At 36.4% G+C, this 19868-nt stretch overlaps 1 protein-coding gene across 1 annotated transcript in view; it reads right to left on the bottom strand.

The window, feature by feature from the left end:
* Positions 1 to 19868, bottom strand: part of DCHS2 (dachsous cadherin-related 2) — a 90651-nt gene that overhangs the window by 14650 nt on the left and 56133 nt on the right. The window contains exons 9-13 of the mRNA XM_063310521.1: positions 17534 to 18374; positions 15759 to 15998; positions 8463 to 8597; positions 7990 to 8199; positions 6577 to 7434 (exon numbers count right to left, since the gene is read on the bottom strand). Coding sequence (XP_063166591.1) covers positions 6577 to 7434; positions 7990 to 8199; positions 8463 to 8597; positions 15759 to 15998; positions 17534 to 18374 — 2284 coding nt within the window. The remainder of the gene's footprint in view (positions 1 to 6576; positions 7435 to 7989; positions 8200 to 8462; positions 8598 to 15758; positions 15999 to 17533; positions 18375 to 19868) is intronic.

Raw genomic sequence — 19868 nt, 5'->3', positions numbered from 1 at the left:
AAATTTCAAACCATTTCAGTCTTAAAAGAATCTATACGGTGCACGAAGAGCAACAGCAGGAAGCCAGTGCAATAATAAAAATGCAGCAATGAAGTAAAAACATTTTATTTTATTTATTTATTAAACACATATAAACACATATAGCACATTCTAATCAGGACCCAAAGGCCTTCTGGAACAGCCCTGTTTGTATTACTCAAAGGCCATAAGATTGGGATCTATCTTCATCTCAGGGAGGCCAGGCAAGCTACTTCATATGAGAGGAGTTCCCACACAGAACGCCCACTTTCAACCCCCTGTTGCTATACTTATCAGTAGTTCTGGGGACCTTGAGCAGGTCCTTTCATTTTCTTAGACTGTATGGGCAGAATCTGTATGGAACAGATGGTATCATAGATACCCAGTTCCTGACTCATATCGAGCTTTATAGGTAAAAGCCAATATCATAAACTGTTGTTGTTGTTGTTTATTCGTTTAGTCGCTTCCGACTCTTCGTGACTTCATGGACCAGCCCACGCCAGAGCTTCCTGTCGGTCGTCAACATCCCCAGCTCCCCCAGGGATGAGTCCGTCACCTCTAGAATATCATCCATCCATCTTGCCCTTGGTCAGCCCCTCTTCCTTTTGCCTTCCACTCTCCCTAGCATCAGCATCTTCTCCAGGGTGTCCTGTCTTCTCATTATGTGGCCAAAGTATTTCAGTTTTGCCTTTAATATCATTCCCTCAAGTGAGCAGTCTGGCTTTATTTCCTGGAGGATGGACTGGTTTGATCTTCTTGCAGTCCAAGGCACTCTCAGAATTTTCCTCCAACACCACAGTTCAAAAGCATCGATCTTCCTTCGCTCAGCCTTCCTTATGGTCCAGCTCTCGCAGCCATATGTTACTACAGGGAACACCATTGCTTTAACTATGCGGGCCTTTGTTGTCAGTGTGATGTCTCTGCTCTTAACTATTTTATCGAGATTTGTCATTGCTCTTCTCCCAAGGATTAAGCGTCTTCTGATTTCCTGACTGCAGTCAGCATCTGCAGTAATCTTTGCACCTAGGAATACAAAGTCTTTCACTGCTTCTACATTTTCTCCCTCTATTTGCCAGTTATCCATCAAGCTGGTTGCCATAATCTTGGTTTTTTTGAGGTTTAGCTGCAAGCCAGCTTTTGCACTTTCTTCTTTCACCTTCATCATAAGGCTCCTCAGTTCCTCTTCACTTTCAGCCATCAAAGTGGTATCATCTGCATATCTGAGATTGTTAATGTTTCTTCCAGAGATTTTAACTCCAGCCTTGGATTCCTCAAGACCAGCTTGTCGCATGATGTGTTCTGCATACAAGTTGAATAGGTAGGGTGAGAGTATACAGCCCTGCCGTACTCCTTTCCCAATCTTAAACCAGTCCGTTGTTCCGTGGTCTGTTCTTACTGTTGCTACTTGGTCGTTATACAGATTCTTCAGGAGGCATACAAGATGACTTGGTGTCCCCATACCACTAAGAACTTGCCACAATTTGTTATGGTCCACACAGTCAAAGGCTTTAGAATAGTCAATAAAACAGAAATAGATGTTTTTCTGAAACTCCCTGGCTTTTTCCATTATCCAGCGGATATTGGCAATTTGGTCTCTAGTTCCTCTGCCTTTTCTAAACCCAGCCTGTACATCTGGCAATTCTCGCTCCATGAACTGCTGAAGTCTACCTTGCAGGATCTTGAGCATTACCTTACTGGCATGTGAAATGAGTGCCACTGTTCGATAGTTTGAACATTCTTTAGTGTTTCCCTTTTTTGGTATGGGGATATAAGTTGATTTTTTCCAATCTGATGGCCATTCTTGTGTTTTCCAAATTTGCTGGCATATAGCATGCATTACCTTGACAGCATCATCTTGCAAGATTTTGAACAGTTCAGCTGGGATGCCGTCTTCTCCTGCTGCCTTGTTATTAGCAATGCTTCTTAAGGCCCACTCAACCTCACTCTTCAGGATGTCTGGCTCTAGCTCACTGACCACACCGTCAAAGCTATCCCCGATATTGTTATCCTTCCTATACAGGTCTTCTGTATATTCTTGCCACCTTTTCTTGATCTCTTCTTTTTCTGTTTGGTCCTTGCCATCTTTGTTTTTGATCATACCCATTTTTGCCTGGAATTTACCTCCAATGTTTCTAATTTTCTGGAAGAGGTCTCTTGTCCTTCCTATTCTATTGTCTTCTTCCACTTCCGCGCATTGCTTGTTTAAAAATAATTCCTTATCTCTTCTGGCTAACCTCTGGAATTTTGCATTTAATTGGGCATATCTCCCCCTATCGCTGTTGCCTTTTGCTTTCCTTCTTTCTTGGGCTACTTCTAGTGTCTCAGCAGACAGCCATTTTGCCTTCTTGGTTTTCTCTTTCTTTGGGAATCATAAACTGTACTCAGAAACAAACCAGCAGCCAGTGCAGCTTCCACAGCAAAGATGTTATATGACAGTAATGAGACTTTCCCATAAGCATATGAACTGCTATGTTTTGTATCAGTTGAATTTCCTGCTGAGCTTTAAGGGCAATCCCAGATAAAGTCAGTTACAATAATCCATAAGGGAGATGCTAACAGTGTGACTGAACATTTTCAGTGCTTCCTGTTCTAGGTACAACTGCTATTGGCTCAAGCTGAATAAATAGCTTTCTGACTTTTCCAGCAGGAGCTGTGAATCCTGGATGACTCCCAAATTGCAAACCTGCTCTCCAGGGGTGTACAATCTCATTGAGAGCCAAAGATGATATAGTTCAAGAATCAGAAGCCTCTGAACGAATAGCCATTCCATGTTGCTTGGGATGAGTCTGAGCTGGTTTCTTCCCATCCAGACACTGGGTCATGGCTTCTATCATATGAGTCATTTGGCCTGGTATGTAGATATCCAAATGACTATCATCCAGGTAGTAGTGACACATCATCTTGAACCAGTAGATTACTTCTCCAGTGACCTCATATAGATATTAAACAGGATAGGGAGATGATGAAGCCATGGGGCATATCATCATGGAGCACCTATGGGCCAGATCTCTTCTCCCCTCTACAACCACTGACTGAATCTGCCCACTCAGGAAGGAGAAGAACCATCAAAGAATGGTGTCTCCAACTTATTGTAGACTGGCCAGAAGGATATTGTGGTTGACAGGTCAAAGCCTGCCAAGAGATCCAGGAGGATGAGGATGGTCTTGCTTCCTCCATTTGGGTTCCACCTTGAGTCATCCATGAGGGCAACCAATATACAGTAGTTTCAGTCCCATACCCAGGCCTGAATCTCGAACTGCCAAAGGAGCAATTCTGCTTCTTCCACGGTTCTCTGTAATTGCCACTCAACCACTTTATCCACACTCTCTCATACAAAGCAGAGACTGTACATAGGTTAGTAGTTGTCAGTAATAGTGGGTCCAGGACAGGCTCTTAAGGAGAGAGCAGAACAGCACCTCTTTCAAGGCTGCTAGCATTTTCTTTCCTGAAAAGAAGTGTTGACTGTAGCCTTAATACATCTACCTGTTTAACACAGAAAGATTTAACTTTGGAAAGTTCTAAAATTAATTCTGAAAGAGGCATGGACATAATTTTGTTGCAGCTTATATGTCTTTCTCTTTGTTCTACTCTCTTTTGCCTATATTTTCTCAAACAGTACAAGCAATAATGGATAAAAGCAGCTGCCTTTTAGAACATCATACCCCTGGAGATTAGATTAGCCCTGACCCTGCTGGCTTTTCACAAGGCCTCAAAGACAAAAAGATGGTTTTGTCACGGCTTGGGGAAGTGGATGTGTGGTTGAGCCCATGCGGTGGCTGCATTAATTGTTGTTGTTGGTTTTCGTACCTCAGCTGCTGATGTACTTGTATGGGTTTTATATTGTTTATTGTTTTTAATTGCTATTAGCCACCCAGAGTCATGACTTTGAGATGGGTAGACATATAAATTGAATGAATGAATGAATAGCAGCATGTTGAAGCAAATGATCTAATTGGCACATAAAGATTTCTGCTTTTCAGTATGTTTTATCTAAGTTGCATTATCTATAAGGCAAGGAAGGAAAGAGGTGAGTAGGAAAAAATTGGTAGCTAACTGAGAAGTGGTCTTTTTAAAATCTAGAAATCAAAATCAAAGAATGGCATACTTTCTAAGCTACTGATGCCAATTTAAGCACAAAAGTATGAGATACTGTCTCCAAAAAGCTAGAAAAGAAATTGGGACAGATTTTCTTAAACATTCCTATTACAATGATGCCATAAAATGGAAGAAAACATCTTTAAATAACATTACTGAAGGAAGAAAAGCAATAAAAATTCTAGTTTCTTAAAAAAACCCGTTAGAATTATATTAATTTTTTAAAAATGAGAATTAGATTAATGGTCTCAAACAACAGAGCCCTTGTGGCAAACGTCTTTTAAATTTGAGATATTTAAAAGTCAGCTTCTGAGATGGCATTTGAGTTCAAAGTGGCATTCACTCTGTTCATAGAAAAAAAGTTTTAAAAAATCTGCTGGGTTGCACTTTACCTAATGGTGAGAATTAGCATCGAGGTTTTCACAAAGATATGCAGTTCATATTACCATCAGAGGATATATATACCATTCCCTCTTCCTAATCTGGAAGAGAACTGGTATAAAAAATGCATGAAACAAACAAGCATTCTGTTATAAAGAAATGCTTGAGATAAAGAAAACATGAGATATCATCCTAACCAAATACACCATACTTAGCTGTAACTAAACTTTAGAAACTTTTACCACAATAGGCATTTGTTAACATTTTATCACAATAAAAGACTGGAGAATTTTACTCAATTATGATACCAAATTTGCAATCTGGCAATTGAATTTAATCAATTGTGATATATTCAGGTTACTGTACACTACCTTTTCCAAATGAGGCTTTGTTATATTTCAAGAAACATTCTCTAAATACAAACAGGCTTACCCACTGGGAGCTGGAGCAGACTGTCTTTGTACTTTTGCCTGCAGTTGTATTAACTGCCTTGATAGATGCTATTGCTAACATGGCTTAGAAAAAAAACTATTAGAAACTGCACTTTACACTGCTCCAAAGGCTTTGAGGGTTATGGGAACTTACAAACAAAATATGAATTCATTTGAACTGGTAAAAAAGTAAAAAGGTTGAAACAGCAAAGGTGTATCAGAGAAACTGAACATGGACCCTGAGGGTCTGATACCAAGCTTTCTATATATGGCATGTTGAAGCAGCAGATTAGCGTGACTTTAGCTGGCATGAATGGAAATATGCCTGAAGTTTAGTCTCTAAGGAAAGGACATTTCCACTCCCTTATTGTATTAATAACAATTCCATATTAAAGTCAAAAAACAAAAATGAAACTGAGAAGAACCTATAGATCAGACTTTGCCAGACTGGTTCTTCTTACCCGCTGCCTGCTAGGGATAATGGGACTTATAATTCACAACACCTGGTGGGCCCAGACAGGGACATTTACAGAGTCTACCATGTGAACAGTTGCTCCCCAACAGTCTCTTCCTAGGTCAAAATAGTGAGGTCCCCCATATTTCCTCTGTGGTTTTACTCTGAAGATTCCCTAAGCTTGCTTTAATCAAAACTATCCAAATGTATTCTTATTTACTTTTATTACTATTTAGCAGCATACTGTTTTTATTCTCTTACCACATTCCCTTAGGGAATTTCCATAAAATACACCCCTCACAAGGCCTTATTTGTAACAGACCGTTTCAATATCAGATTAACTCACTGAATTCTAATAATTGTATACATATCTACTAAAAATTCTTTTACTAAAAAAAAGAAAGAAAAAAACACCTTCCATGTGAAAATGTTGCTAATATTAAGCCTGGGAAAGCAGTCTATAGCTTTACTCATATAGGTAGTCCTGGTTTAGCAACTGCCTCATATAGCAACTATTCTCAGTGATGACGGTGATGAAAAATAACTTTGTGATCAATCCTCGCATTTACAACTTTGCAGGTCTGTAAAGCAAAGGAAAGCTGAAGTTCATAAGCATAACAGTGGTTTCACTTAGCAATTGCTTTGCTTAACGACCAATTGTCAGTCCCAATTGTGGTTGCAAAATGAGGACTACAGACCCAAGTTAAACAGCCACAAACTCCTTTGACTCCTGCATTAAAATGTCTACTGAGCCATGTCTCCAAATGAAGAAACAACGAATTGCTAGTTCATGCAAAGAAGTGAATATTATGCAGCTGAAATTTTATACAGCTGCTATTAAAACATACACAAACCAAACAACAGCCTTTAAACAGCAGGTAAAAAGGCCTCAGACTGTTTACAGCTTAGAGCTGGTTGTGAATGCTCCTGAACAATGCATATTAGAGACACAAAATCATGATAATCTAATAGAGAAAAAGAGATTTTGAGAATGAAAAAATAAGGTACTCTCACATAGTCTTCTTCCAAAATCACAGTCAGTAGGTAGAGAACATCTGCTTTAATTTGGGTTCAAATCTCAAACTGTAGCTTATTTCTAATTTTTCTGTAAGCTTTTTTTGTCCTATGATGCCCATTAACAGCCCCCACCCCCGGATGATAATATTACAGAAGCATGCATTGTGACTAGGTACTCACCTGTTTCACTGTTTTCAGGAACCTTCGTTTCATACTGAGTATGACTGAAAGAAATTTTCTCCGTGTGTGCTTTAGAACAGATGGTCACAACAGCTGTAGCGGTTCTAGCTGGGATCCCTTGATCATAGGCTACTATCAGGAGATGGGTGATTAAGCCATCATAAGATACAGGTTCCTGAAGAAATATTTCACCTGTATTTGGATCTATCTCAAACACTGTTGTTGGTGTCACAAACCTAAAATTCACAGTTCCATTTGGACCTAAATCTAAGTCACTGGACTGCATGGTAGCTATTGTCTGATTTATATTTGTTTGAGGGGATATTTGAACTTCAAGAGGATTCTCTAAGAAAAAAGGATTATTGTCATTTACATCTTCAATGTGTATTATTATAGTAACACTGGTACTTCTTGGTTGTAGGACATCAGAATCTGTTGCTAGAGCTTTAAATATATATCGAGATTGTTTCTCTCGGTCCATTGGTTTATTAGTGATGACAACACCAGTATTTCTGTTAATAGTAAATAGTCCAAGTGTTTCACCCATTAGACTGTACACAACCTTTCCATTTGGACCTTCATCTGCATCTACAGCAAACAGTTCAAGAATTGCTGACTTTTCTTTAATATCTTCACTTATAATTGCTTGATAATGATTCCTTGTAAATAAAGGGCTGTTGTCATTTTCATCCAGGACTGTGATCCGTAATTCCATAACAGAACTTCTTGGGGGGTTGCCTAGATCAAGACACTCAATGACCAAGGTGAAGTTATTGACTATTTCTCTATCCAAACTGTGAGTAGTGAAAAGGTCTCCTGAGATTTTGTGCAATGCAAAGTATCCTCTGATATTTCCACCTTTAAATGAAACAAAATGAGCAAAATGAGCATGCCAAAAAAAACAAAAACAAAAAAACTTCTCTATACCCTCTTACATATTTACACACAAATACTATGTAAGAGCTTGGTAGTGACAGAAGTCCCAAATGTCAGAAACTATTTTACCCAGAATTTTAGAGATTAACTATTAATTCAGAATTCAACAACAACCTTTATTTGCAGTCATTAACGAACACAAATTCAGTATTCAGAGACAGGGCCTAAATTTGCATTGTGAATTTAAGAATGAATATTATTTTCTAAAGAAAAAAAATACAGTTTTAGTGGGACACTAGACTTGTTAGAATTTTTCAAAGGACTCATATATTTCCTGTACTGTAGGATTTAAAGAGTCTTTTATATAAATAATAATATTATATTGAAAGAAATAAATCATAGTAACACAAATTAAATGTGCAAAAGATACAAATATTACAACAATGAACACGTTTTAAGAGTAGTTAAATAACATCAGTAAACGTTAAATTTCAGAACTTGGGTTTTTTAAAATAATGTACATAATAAATACCTTACCAATGATTTGATATCGCACAATTCCATTATTAGCTGTATCATCATCCACAGCCAAGAGAGTTGTTATTGTTGAAGGCACTTGGTTCTCCATAATCTGGATATCAGAAACTGGAAAGATGATCTTGGGAGTATGATCATTTTCATCTAGTACTCTAAAGACAATTGATGCTGTACTGGATAAAGTGGGAGTCCCACCATCTTGAACAAGTACTGTATAGGGAGACACATTTGAAAGCTAATTTCTAGTAACATTGACAGGATCATATTGGCAAACCATTCTCCCTAAAAGAACAATGCAACACTGTTTTATTTCATTCAAATATGTTCACATGTATAGGACACAAATGATTCAAATCAAAGATAATTCCTTTCTTGCAAATTTCAGAGAAATTAAATTTTAAAGGAAATAGTTAAAAACTATGTGTAATCCCTGTGGCATACTAGGTGTTTGGATAGTATCTCAAACGTCTTACCTTTAATATGGAGAACTTCTTGAATTTCCCTGTCAAGCGAGATGGTTGTTCTAATTTCTCCAATATATGGGTTTATTTGAAAATTCTCATATCCAGGTCCTGGCAAAATGTCATATTTAAGGAGGGAATTGATTCCTTAAAATACACACAGAAAAAAAATTAGTAGATTTTACATGTTTCCATTATAATATCAATAATAATAGCTTTCAAGCAGTTTCCTGGCACATTTATTTATTACAGAGGTGATACAGATTTAAGTTATTGTTTTTTATAAATAATTTCTTCTACATTATTTTATTTAAAAATAAATTGTATGTAAAGATGTTTAAGGATAAACATATAATCAATGTGAAAAATTAGAGAGTTCTTTTATATCTTCTAAGGGTCTATAAGAATGCAGCATGACTTTTTAATTTGAACATTATGTGGCATTTTCCAAGTATTAAAGTTGTTTGTCATGTGGTTTACTAGGCTATTATTGAAGTAAAAAAAAAACAAAACTGACTGGTCATATAGTTAACCCTCTAGTTCAGTGAGACAGAACCACCCAAAATTAAGTGTGAGACAAGATCAACAAGAAATGGGTTTTGGTAATAGGATTTTTAGTGACATTTTGGTAATCAGTAAAGTCAAAGATTTTATCCTGATACTGAGAATTATTATGAACTTAATTTATCACATGGCCAAACTGACTTGTTTGAATGGCCAGATTGACTTGTTTGATCAGAAAAAAGACAATATCCATGTTTATTCCTGATTGGAAACCCTTTAGGGACATTTTGCATAACACAGAAAAAAATGAACATATGATTTATGGTTCTGATGATTAGATAGGATAGACTATAGAAAAAAGAGAGTCACGATGTAATCTTAGAGAAAGATGTAAATTTATAATTGTACTAATAACTGCTGTAAAGGAGGTTGCAAGTCACTTTGTATTTTTTTCTTTCTTTTCTATTTTTTTCTTTTTTTCTTTTTTGCACTTTTAGCTGTCTTTGATTTCTTTCTTTTTCTTTTTTCTTCCTTACTCTATATTAGTTTGTATTAGTTTTTACCTTTGTTTAAAAAACTTTTAATAAAATTATATATATATATACTGTATGTAAAGAACTTCATTTATCAGATATTGGATGGTGACTTTACTTCTCTGGAAGAGCATGTGGTTTGCAATGTAGACTGTCTGAGGCTAGGTTTCCAGCACCTAGTTTTTTAAAAAATCAGAAGGTGATATGAATGACCTCTGCTTAAACATCTATGTAGCTGCTATCACTCAGAGCAGATATTACTAGCTAGATGGACTAATACTCCCATTTGTATAAACTAACTTCCCTGGTAACTGGGAACATAATGCACAATCATCTATTTTGCATTGCCCATATGAAGAATAGCAATAACCATTTAAATATTTATTTATTATTTATTTAGTTATCAAATTTGTCACCACCCATCTCCTCCAACCGGAGGAACTCTGGGTAGTTTACAATATAAAACAATAAATATATAATAAAATTCCAATATAAAATACACTATAAAATATATTAACATTATACCATGGTTAGATAGATGAATAAATTATTTATAATCACACTATGAAGTAAAAGTTTAATCATCCTGTGATGACTTGGAAATCGATTCTGAAATATATTCTGATAATCCTAAAAATTTTGTATGGTGAAACTTATTTGTATTTTCTTATAATGCAGTTGCGGGTGTAATCTTCAGTCAATCTAAGTACATCATATTTCTCTACAATCAAGAATGATATGATCCATCATCCATCAATTGTGGGTGGATGTGCTCTATTCTTTTATACTATATTCCTGATTTTTATGCATGCCCCTTGAAAATGGAGCTGTGATATTGGACATACAACATTCCTTTTTACTCAGATGTCATGATAGAACTCTACCATACCTGAGTGTTACAAAATAAAATGTTACTCATGAAATTTAACAGCTGTTTATTCTTTTTAAACAGCTGTACACCTTCTGTATATAATGGGGAACTTATTTCCCATTCTTGCCTTTTGTAGTTTTATATGAAATTGTTCCCATATTTCTTGTGGTCTCAATGCTCTCCTGAGGAAAGCATAGCATCTTTTTCAAAATGTTATGCACCAAAATAATGCTATAATAGTAACTATAATAGATTTAGTCCTTTATTATAGACAAGTATACATGTCAGGTTATTATAGATTATTTTACTTGCAACTATTCAACATTTCAATTCAGTTGATCTCCTGCCTTGAAAAAACATTAAAATAAAACAGCTAACCAGAGTACTCTATTCTGATGTCAGTACAAAATATTGCTTCCTTTTAAAGGTTTCTGACTTGCATTCTTGTTTTCACAGCCTTATAACTGGGACACAAGGTGTTCTTAGGCATTTTCTATTGCTTCTGTATCTGAACTGGAGAATCCAGTCCAGTTCACTGGGGAACTGTCAGACCAATAAGGATAAATATTTCTTTATTATCCAAAGAAATAAGGCAAAATCAAGATACAGTATATACAGGCTACATAGAAAGGACTCAGCCTCAAGTTAGTATCCATCCTAACTAGTATCTCCTACTGGCTGAAACATACATTTTCCCATGTCTTTCTTCTCTGTTTTCTAGAATAACTAGTACATTTTTTGACAACACAATGGCAATTTTTTCTGTTACTCATCTCTAAATATCAGACTAAATCTCGACTTTGCTCTAGGTTAAGGGGTTAAGTACCTGAAAACCTATAATTTACTGCTATATACTGGTATGTAGCTGACATCTACCATCCTTTAGACAATTTACTGAGCACAAATTCTTGGTGACTGAATAAAAGGGAAAGGTTTTAAGCAGGTATTGCTCTAACTTATCTTTGGTAAGAATGATGAGGTTCAGCCAACAACCAAGGGAAAAAGCTGGAATTTGCTGATACCTTCATGAGTACTGATGGTGACAGGTGGGGGCCCCTATCCAGGGGGGAAAACGCATGCGTAGTACTGAGGAGTTAAGCAGCCATTCAAAGAGACACAGATCAGACCCGCCTTGACTTTGGAGTTTATCTGTCTGGGTTTTTCCCATGCTTCTTCAGTTGTTAGGATTTTCTGTCTAATGTAGCAGTAATAAAACACTAGAGACCAATTCCGTGTCTCAGTGTGGTTCCTGACTGTTAGGACATACCTTATTATAAAGACTAACAAAGCAAGAAGCCACTAGAGTTCAGGTTTATGTCAATGCACTATATGTTTTCATGGAAATTTAACACATCTGTTTGTGAGCTGCACTGGTTACCAGTTTGCTTCCGGGTGTGATTCAAGGTGCTGGTCATTACCTATAAATCCCTGCATGGCATAAGACCTGGTTACTTGAGGGACTGTAATGGTATGTGGGAATGACCTTGGGAGGGAGGGCAACAAGGTGCAGTCCAGGGAACGAGCAGATAAAAGGCAGATTAGCCCACAGCAGAAGAGATCCTCCCTAGTTTCTTGGGCTGTAAAGGGAACACGGGGAGAGAAGTACTTTCAGACTTGCAAGATTTTGTTAATGTAACCTTACAATAAGGTAGAATTAGCTAATATGATTGTGTTTCCTGTCTGGTCTACCTAGTAAGGCTGACAGAAACCATCTGTCTCCCATGGTATCTGCCTGGCCAATTCAAGCTTGCAGTGTTGGCGTTCTCCAGGTTACTTCAATTAAACAATATCATCTATTGGGACCCCAGAAGTGCGCCTTCTCTGTAGCAGTACCTGCACTCTGAAAATGAGGTTTCCCCTGAGATCCAGATGGCTCCCACTTTACTGTTGTTTAGAAGAGCCATGAAGACCTTCGAGGGAGAGTGAGACCTTTTGCTTCATTCCGTCTGGTCTGTTGTGCTTGCCATCTTTCATCTTTTTTTATTGCACTATTTTTGTTTGATTGTTATGAGAAATCTGACTCATACAAGTTTTAACAGCAGCAGCAGCAGCAGCAGCAGCAGCAGCAGCAGCAGCAGCAGCAGCAGCTGTGTTTTCATTGTCAAAACAGCTATGGACCAGAGCTAAGTCAGATTAGTACCTGGAATAAATCTGATGAGAGGCAGACATTTTCTTCTGAACAAACTCCAGAATGTTCTGCAAGTGACAATCAAAATGTCCATGGAAAATAAATTAATTCTATTGCCACTGGAGGCAAAGAAGATGTAACCATGGCCAAAAGAGAAATTCTTTCTGTGGCTGAACACTTCTCATGTTAAGAGGTTCACACAACTACACCCCTGCTCTGGGACAACATTCTTGTCCACCAGGCCAAACTAAAGTCCCAGTTAGGGTGTTTCAGTGTTTTGCCAGATTGGTGGCTGGCTCATAAGAATCTACAATCAAAAAAATTCAGCAGCATGCTCATACCTCTATTGTTACTCACAATAAAGACATGGAGCTAGTTTATGTGGTTACTGAAAGTATGTCTGAATATATAGATTGTATTCAAGAAGAGACAGAAATGTACAGTGCTTGCACACTGAAATCTATATTGAACTCAGGAAAGAAAAATGGAAAAAAAAATTCCATTATAATAATACAATTTTAATCCTTGAGAAAGGAAAGTTGGGGTCTGCCTGGTTTACTTCTAATCCAGTGCTTCCTCTGAGTTATGCCAAGGAGGCTCTTTCTCCATCTGTGGTTGCAGACCTGCTGGTGGGGGGGGGGGAGAGATTTCATGAAGCGTCTTGTTTGTTGCCCCACAGTGTTTCCTGGCACCTTGAAGCATCCGTTGGCACAAGGAGCAAGAAGTGATCCACATAGTGGTCAACCAGTTTCTCTTTTTAATCTACATCTCTGCAGAATACATGTGTGGACAATGATTTATAGTGGAAATCCTATTCCTTTTTACAAAAGGGATGTTAAAACGGGCAAGGACAGGATAGTCTTTGTGAAGCTTGGAACAAAGAAGGGACTGAGATAGCAATCAAGGGGAGACGAGCTATGTTCCCTTGAACAAAGGTTGTTGACTTGGAAACTGAACTCAAGTAGATGCCTTTTCGATACTTTTGATACGAAAGACTGTCCTGTGAACAGAGTCATTTATTACGCTGTACTAAACAAATCCTTTCAAAAGTTAAATAAACCAATGGCTTTTATTTATACATGGTTCAGGCCCCCTTTACACTTTCTCATGCTTCAAACACAGACCATTTTCTGATAACGACATACAGTAGCTTCTCTGTTTTGGGTACAACTTGCTGGGTACAGAGAGGATGATTATTAAAAAAGAGACAGTGAAATCTCATTTCTTGAATAATGCATCCTTTTTTAAAAAATTAAGATCTATAGGTTTTATGTCATTTTGCCTCTGCCACAACATTCTGCATTATTCTTATGTTGTTACCAGCTACCATTGTGTTCTGCTAATGGGGAAAATGCAGGTAAATACCATATTCCAATGTACTGCTTTTCTTACAATCTGGGAATTAGAGAGGTTAGGGATTTCCTCAGATGAGAGGCAAGAAATAAGGATATTTCTCTCATCACTGTGTTGGTCATTTTCTCATACTGGCACTTTCTGTTCAATTAAGTAAATGTAATTTCTACAAAAATGAATTAGCAAATGTAACATATACTATAGAGGATTATAGAGGATTATACTATAGCTAACTACATACACTATAGTTAGAGAAGCATAAATGTAAATTTGATTCACTAATTTTCCTAATTCTTAAGTCAGGGAACTGCACACATTTCATGTACTAGTCTGTGTACTCTATCTATCTATCTATCTATCTATCTATCTATCTATCTATCTATCTATCTATCTATCCTCTCCCTCTCTCTCTCCTCTATCATGTGGTTTAGAAACCACATCACAAAATTCGGGGAATTTGGAATGCAAATCATTTGGGTGCATATGTAAGTTCAGGACCTGTGACTTGAATAAGCTTGCATAAAAAGTGACCAAATACATTGCTCCTACAGCTATAGTCCAGAATTATTTTGTTTATTAAAAAGTGGCATTGATATCCTTTTCCTTTTGCATTTATTCAGCATTTTAGGAAAAAACTTAAAATACAAAAGAAGCTTTATAACTATTTCAATTGAAATTACCCATAATTTCCTTTCTTCTTTAATAAAAACAGTAATTAAATTTAACCACTGTTAAATTAAACAATGGTATTATAGTGCCCCATTCTGGCCAGATGGTATGAATGCATCTCTATAATAATTATTAAAATATATTTATTAACTTACAACTTTTGAAAGAGCATAGATAACAGTCCAGTATAGTAATTCTCAAATGTGGGAAACCTACCATAAATCAGTATCATTTAATAAAAATCCACAGCAGAGGTCTTTCAAACTTGGCGGCTGGGGAGGAATGGCATAAACTGCCTTAAGACATGATTGCTCCATGATGTCTCATGCCCCCTCTCCAAAGGCCTCCTCAACAGGTTTTTGCCCCATATTTTGAGAAGAAATGTCTTAGTAGGGGACACTTGGTATAGCATGTACTTCCAATGCAGAACATCCCAAGTTCAACGCCTAGCAACTCCAAACAGACAATTTTGACCCTGCAAATTTTTTGGATTTAAAAAGCATTTTCAGACAAATAGTAAGGTAATGCAGAAGTCTCAAGCATCTGAAGGCCACCAGGCGACCTGTCCCTGACTTAAATGGTAGGACATAATGAGACCTGGAAGGACTTTGCTAGTCCAGGTGAACAGTAGTAGGCAAATATATTTACTTGGCCTAAGGTAGTATCCTGTATTCTTAGGAATATAATGTATAATGGAATACAAAGGGAATTTTTCTCATCTTAATATATAACGTGGTGATAGATTTAATTGGATTGTAATTACAATTTCTCAATGATGATAACATCACTTAACGACGGAAGTTCCAGGCCCAATTGCTGTCGTAACCCGAGGACTACCTGTACTGTCACTGTCATGGAACACCACTACTATGTTACCTACAGTGTTGTCAGTGTTTCTGAGGCAATTCAAGGTGCTGGCTGTTACCTATTAAGCCCTATGCAGCTCAGTGCCGGGAAGTAAGGATTTGAGACTAAGAAAGAACTAGTCATTTTTATGCGTCTTCAAGTTCCTCTTAAAAGAAATATATTTATATATATTTACATATTTCTGAATGAACAAAGGATAGTATCAATGAAGGAAAACACTTGCTTTTCCATATATAAATCTGGATCCTATATTGAAAATGAAATTTATTCCTCCTCTTGCATACATATGAATGGAAAAAATAAAAATGAAAAGACCATTTGTTGTTGACCATTTTTTAAAACTTGAAGATGACATTTTGTAGTTGTTTTTAAAAGAAAATTACCTGAATCTTTATCTATGGCTTCAACTTTAATGCCAACCACTCCTGGAGCTCTATTTTCCCAGATTGAAGCTTCATATATAGCTTTTGTAAATACCGGTGCTTCATCATTTACATCAAGAACAATTATTGTCAAGTTCTGAGCTGCAGATAGGGCTGGACTGCCATTATCAAGAGCAACAACTGTCAAGTTATAATATTCTTGGTGTTCACGGTCCAAAGCAAAGGCTGTTGTTAACACTCCTAAAATAAGAAAAGAAAGAGTATTAATTCTATCTCATTCAATTGCTGTCCTCATAAGGCATTACTATGAGGATGCAAAGCATGGCAGTGCACATACCATGCCAATCTATGGTTTGTTCTGAGCAATGTTTACAAGCCTAGCTTTTGTTTGGGATGCAAAGTGCTAGAAAATCATTGTGCATCTTGTCATGCTAACAAAGGCTATGAGTACTAGAACCTCAAGGAAAAGGAATGATTAGGAGCACACATATATGCAGAATAGTACCCTCCTTCCCCAAAACATGGATTCACCCATGTTTGGAACCACCCATGTTTGGAACCTTTACCATTTTGCTTATGAATGTTTAAGTCTTGTGCTAATGGTGATAAACACTTCTTAGAGGATTATGAACCAATGCTACTATAGTAAACAATGGTGTGGCCTCTTGTAAAGTCATGTAGGGACCCCTCTGATAGAAATAATTATCCCTAATGTGAAATATTCCTTTTAAAGGAAAATATTTTAGTATGTGGCATACTCTGGCACAACTCCAGAAATGTTGATCTTGATATAAATCTTACACAGTTTGGGATCTGCATACCTTAAGGACAATCTTCTGTATGATTCTCCCTGCAAGATACAATCAATACCTGAAGTCCTTTTCTAGACTCCTTTGCTTATGATTGCAAGGTGAGTGGTTAATAGGAGCAAAGCTTTTCCAGACCGAGATTCATCATCAACTTCACCATGTTTTCTTTCAGATGCTTGACTATAGCAAGGCTGCTCAAAAAAAGGCTTCAGCTGAATGTTTTTGGTCTAATATGTATTTAATGTTGTTCTATTACACAGTTCTCTTATAATACCTATTTTTATGTTTATTTTATATGTTATTTTAACACTTGCATAAAAAGGTACTAGTTTTAAAAGTTTTTCAGTTTTTTTATGACTCAGCAAAAACAGCATAATATAAGCTTCTTAGATAAAATAATCTGTGACCACTGTGGAGTCTCTCAATTAGATTTCTGAAAGCTGTCCACAAATTGCTCTGCCCTTCTCAGCTTTCATAATGACTTTGCTCTTCAGAGACTCTCAGTGTATCGCTGTGAGAAATAAAAACATTGGAAATAGATAAATACAAATGCCACTCCCTGTTTGTGCAAACCTGCCATATCTCTCCTGGTGTTCTTTTTCATAACTATTTGTTTATTTGTACAAAGGTCATTAATCAGTGTGATTTTAAAATGTGCTTCGAGCTATTATTTCTGATTCTGGTGCAGTGACTAATCAAATAAATGATTTGCCTGTTTGCTTCTTACAGTATTTTCCTTAACACTGTTTCACTGGAATTGAGACATGCCTTAAGAAATCAGTTAAAACACAATTTAGACTATTCGTCTTTTCATATTCTGCATTGTATCTGTGAGATATTTTCCCATAGCACTCAGACTCTATAATAAATTAAATAGTTCTGTTTCTAGGAAATCAACCAAAGGATGAATTTATCATCATCTCCAGTGTAACATCAATGGAAATAACATAGTCCTTTTTATCTTACCAGTAGCTTTGTCTATCAAAAAGGCACGGTCTTCATTGCTTGAGAGAAGAAGGTATGTGATTTGTCCATTCCTTCCTTGGTCTGGATCCTGTGCTATTATGTGATGTGCTATTGAGCCTACCTCTGCATCCTCTCTAATGTAGGAAAGAGGAGATGAAACAAAGCTAGGGCTGTTATCATTGACATCTAAAATGACAATTTTTGCTGTCAGTGAACATTGGTTACGTTCAGTCAGGTTTACAGCCTGATCTGAAGCCAAAACTGTCAGGACAAAAAACTGACTTCTCTCTCGATCAAGGGATACTGCTGTAATTAAGGTACCATAAGTTGGGTGGATGAAAAATGGATTTTCAGTGAAGTCATTTCTATGTATAGAATACTGAAGGTTTCTGTTTAAAAAACTACCATCTCCATCTCTTGCACTAAATGTATACACCAAAGTACCAATGGGCACATTTTCCTCTATCCCAATTACAATGAAGTCATTCTGGAAAGAAGGTGAGTGATCATTTTGATCTTCAACATCAATACTGAGGAAAACAGTCTCATTCTGTGGAGGACTGTTCAGATAGTCATTTACAAGAACTCGGAAGAAGTAGTGAGATATTGCTTCAAAGTCAAGTTCTTTAGAAAGAAAGAGATCCCCTGTAGCATTATCAATTTCAAATGGAATATCAGAATCTTCTTCAGGGATAATAAAATGCTGTTTTCTGTTGGAATATGAATGCTGACCAGGGAGTTTTAAAGAGCCTATGATCTGAGCAGGTCTAAAATTTTCTGGTATGACAAAGTGTCTGATATATTGGGAAGGAAAAGATCTTCCTTTGGGAAGAGGGATTACCTGGAAAAAAAAGAATATCATACATGTATTTATTTTTTTAAAAAAACTCATTTATTATTGGCATTTTTTTTTGTAATGTATTCTACTTTTTCTAGATGGGGATGATTAATCATTCACTAACTGAAAACATACATTTCAGTTAAGGCCAATATGTCTTGAAAATGTGAAGAACATCAGTTTGAACTTTATTCTTTTCATAAGAACCCTTTTGTTGAATTAGACCTAGACGAAGACTGCACAGTTGAAAAGATTCCCCTCAGAAACTCACAAGCAGAACGTTAGAAACATTACACCCTTCAGTTCATTATTCCCAGCAAACAATATTCTGATATAGGAGATAATATATAATATCATCATAGTTAGCATAGCCTTCTCATTTTCTAGTATTTTCAAGCACTTCTGTGCTTGTTAGTGTAGAGTCCATGATGTATAATCAATGGTGCATCTATTGACTAATTCTGCAAATGATCCTTTACATTGTGGCAGAAGTTACTCTGCTACAAATCATTATAATAAATCAGAAATAATTCCAGAAATCATTTTCTACCAACTGCAGAATCAAGCGAAAACCAGGTGTTTCCTTAAAGCTAAATGAAACAACCTTCTTGGCCTGGATATCATGAAATTTTTCAGGATAACAGAATTTTAAGATCAGTTCTAGAGAACTAACTGTACTTCTTCAAGAACAAATAAAAAGTGTCAATCTCCTTCATCCTATGCAATGCTCAGCATGACTTCATCTGTTGTGTTCAAGTCACAAAGTTTATTTTATTAGGTGATACAACATAATATTTTTGTTATCAAGCCACAAATAAATATTACCGCAATTAGATTACTCATACTAAAAATGCAGTCTTTTTTGCTGCCTAAGAGAGAACAATACTCTTTATTTTTAGCAACAGAAAGTGCCAAATTTCATCCCATTAAGAAATAATGGGATGAACTGTAAACCACCCAGAGTCGCTTGCAAGATGAGCGGTGTAGAACTGTGATACTATACCAATATGACTCACCACAAAGATGTGATATTACTTAATGTATGCAGTGTAATAGATGATGTGACCTGATGCATTTTAAGCCACCAATTATACATACATACATACATACATACATACATACATACATACATACATAAATTATTGGTGGCTTAAAATGCATCAGGTCACATCATCTATTACACTGCATACATTAAGTAATATCACATCTTTGTGGTGAGTCATATTGGTATAGTTTCATTTGGTTGATTATAAGAAAACCCACTGTAAGGGAGAACAAAAATTCAAATGAAGTAGTCAGTTATTTAAAACTATATGAACACACCCAAAAGGTAATTAAAGGATCAACCGAAGAAAGATATAGGGATATTTATATTTCGACTAAGCCACAATTAACTTTTCACATTGAGTTCAAAAGGATCTAAATGCAAATAATCTAGTAGAAACCATTCTGTATACTGGAAATACAGTATACCATCCAAGGCTTTAAAACATTGTT

This window comes from Candoia aspera, chromosome 8 (assembly GCF_035149785.1).
Source record: "Candoia aspera isolate rCanAsp1 chromosome 8, rCanAsp1.hap2, whole genome shotgun sequence".
NCBI lineage: Eukaryota > Metazoa > Chordata > Lepidosauria > Squamata > Boidae > Candoia > Candoia aspera.
This window is presented reverse-complemented; position numbering and strand designations above follow the sequence as displayed.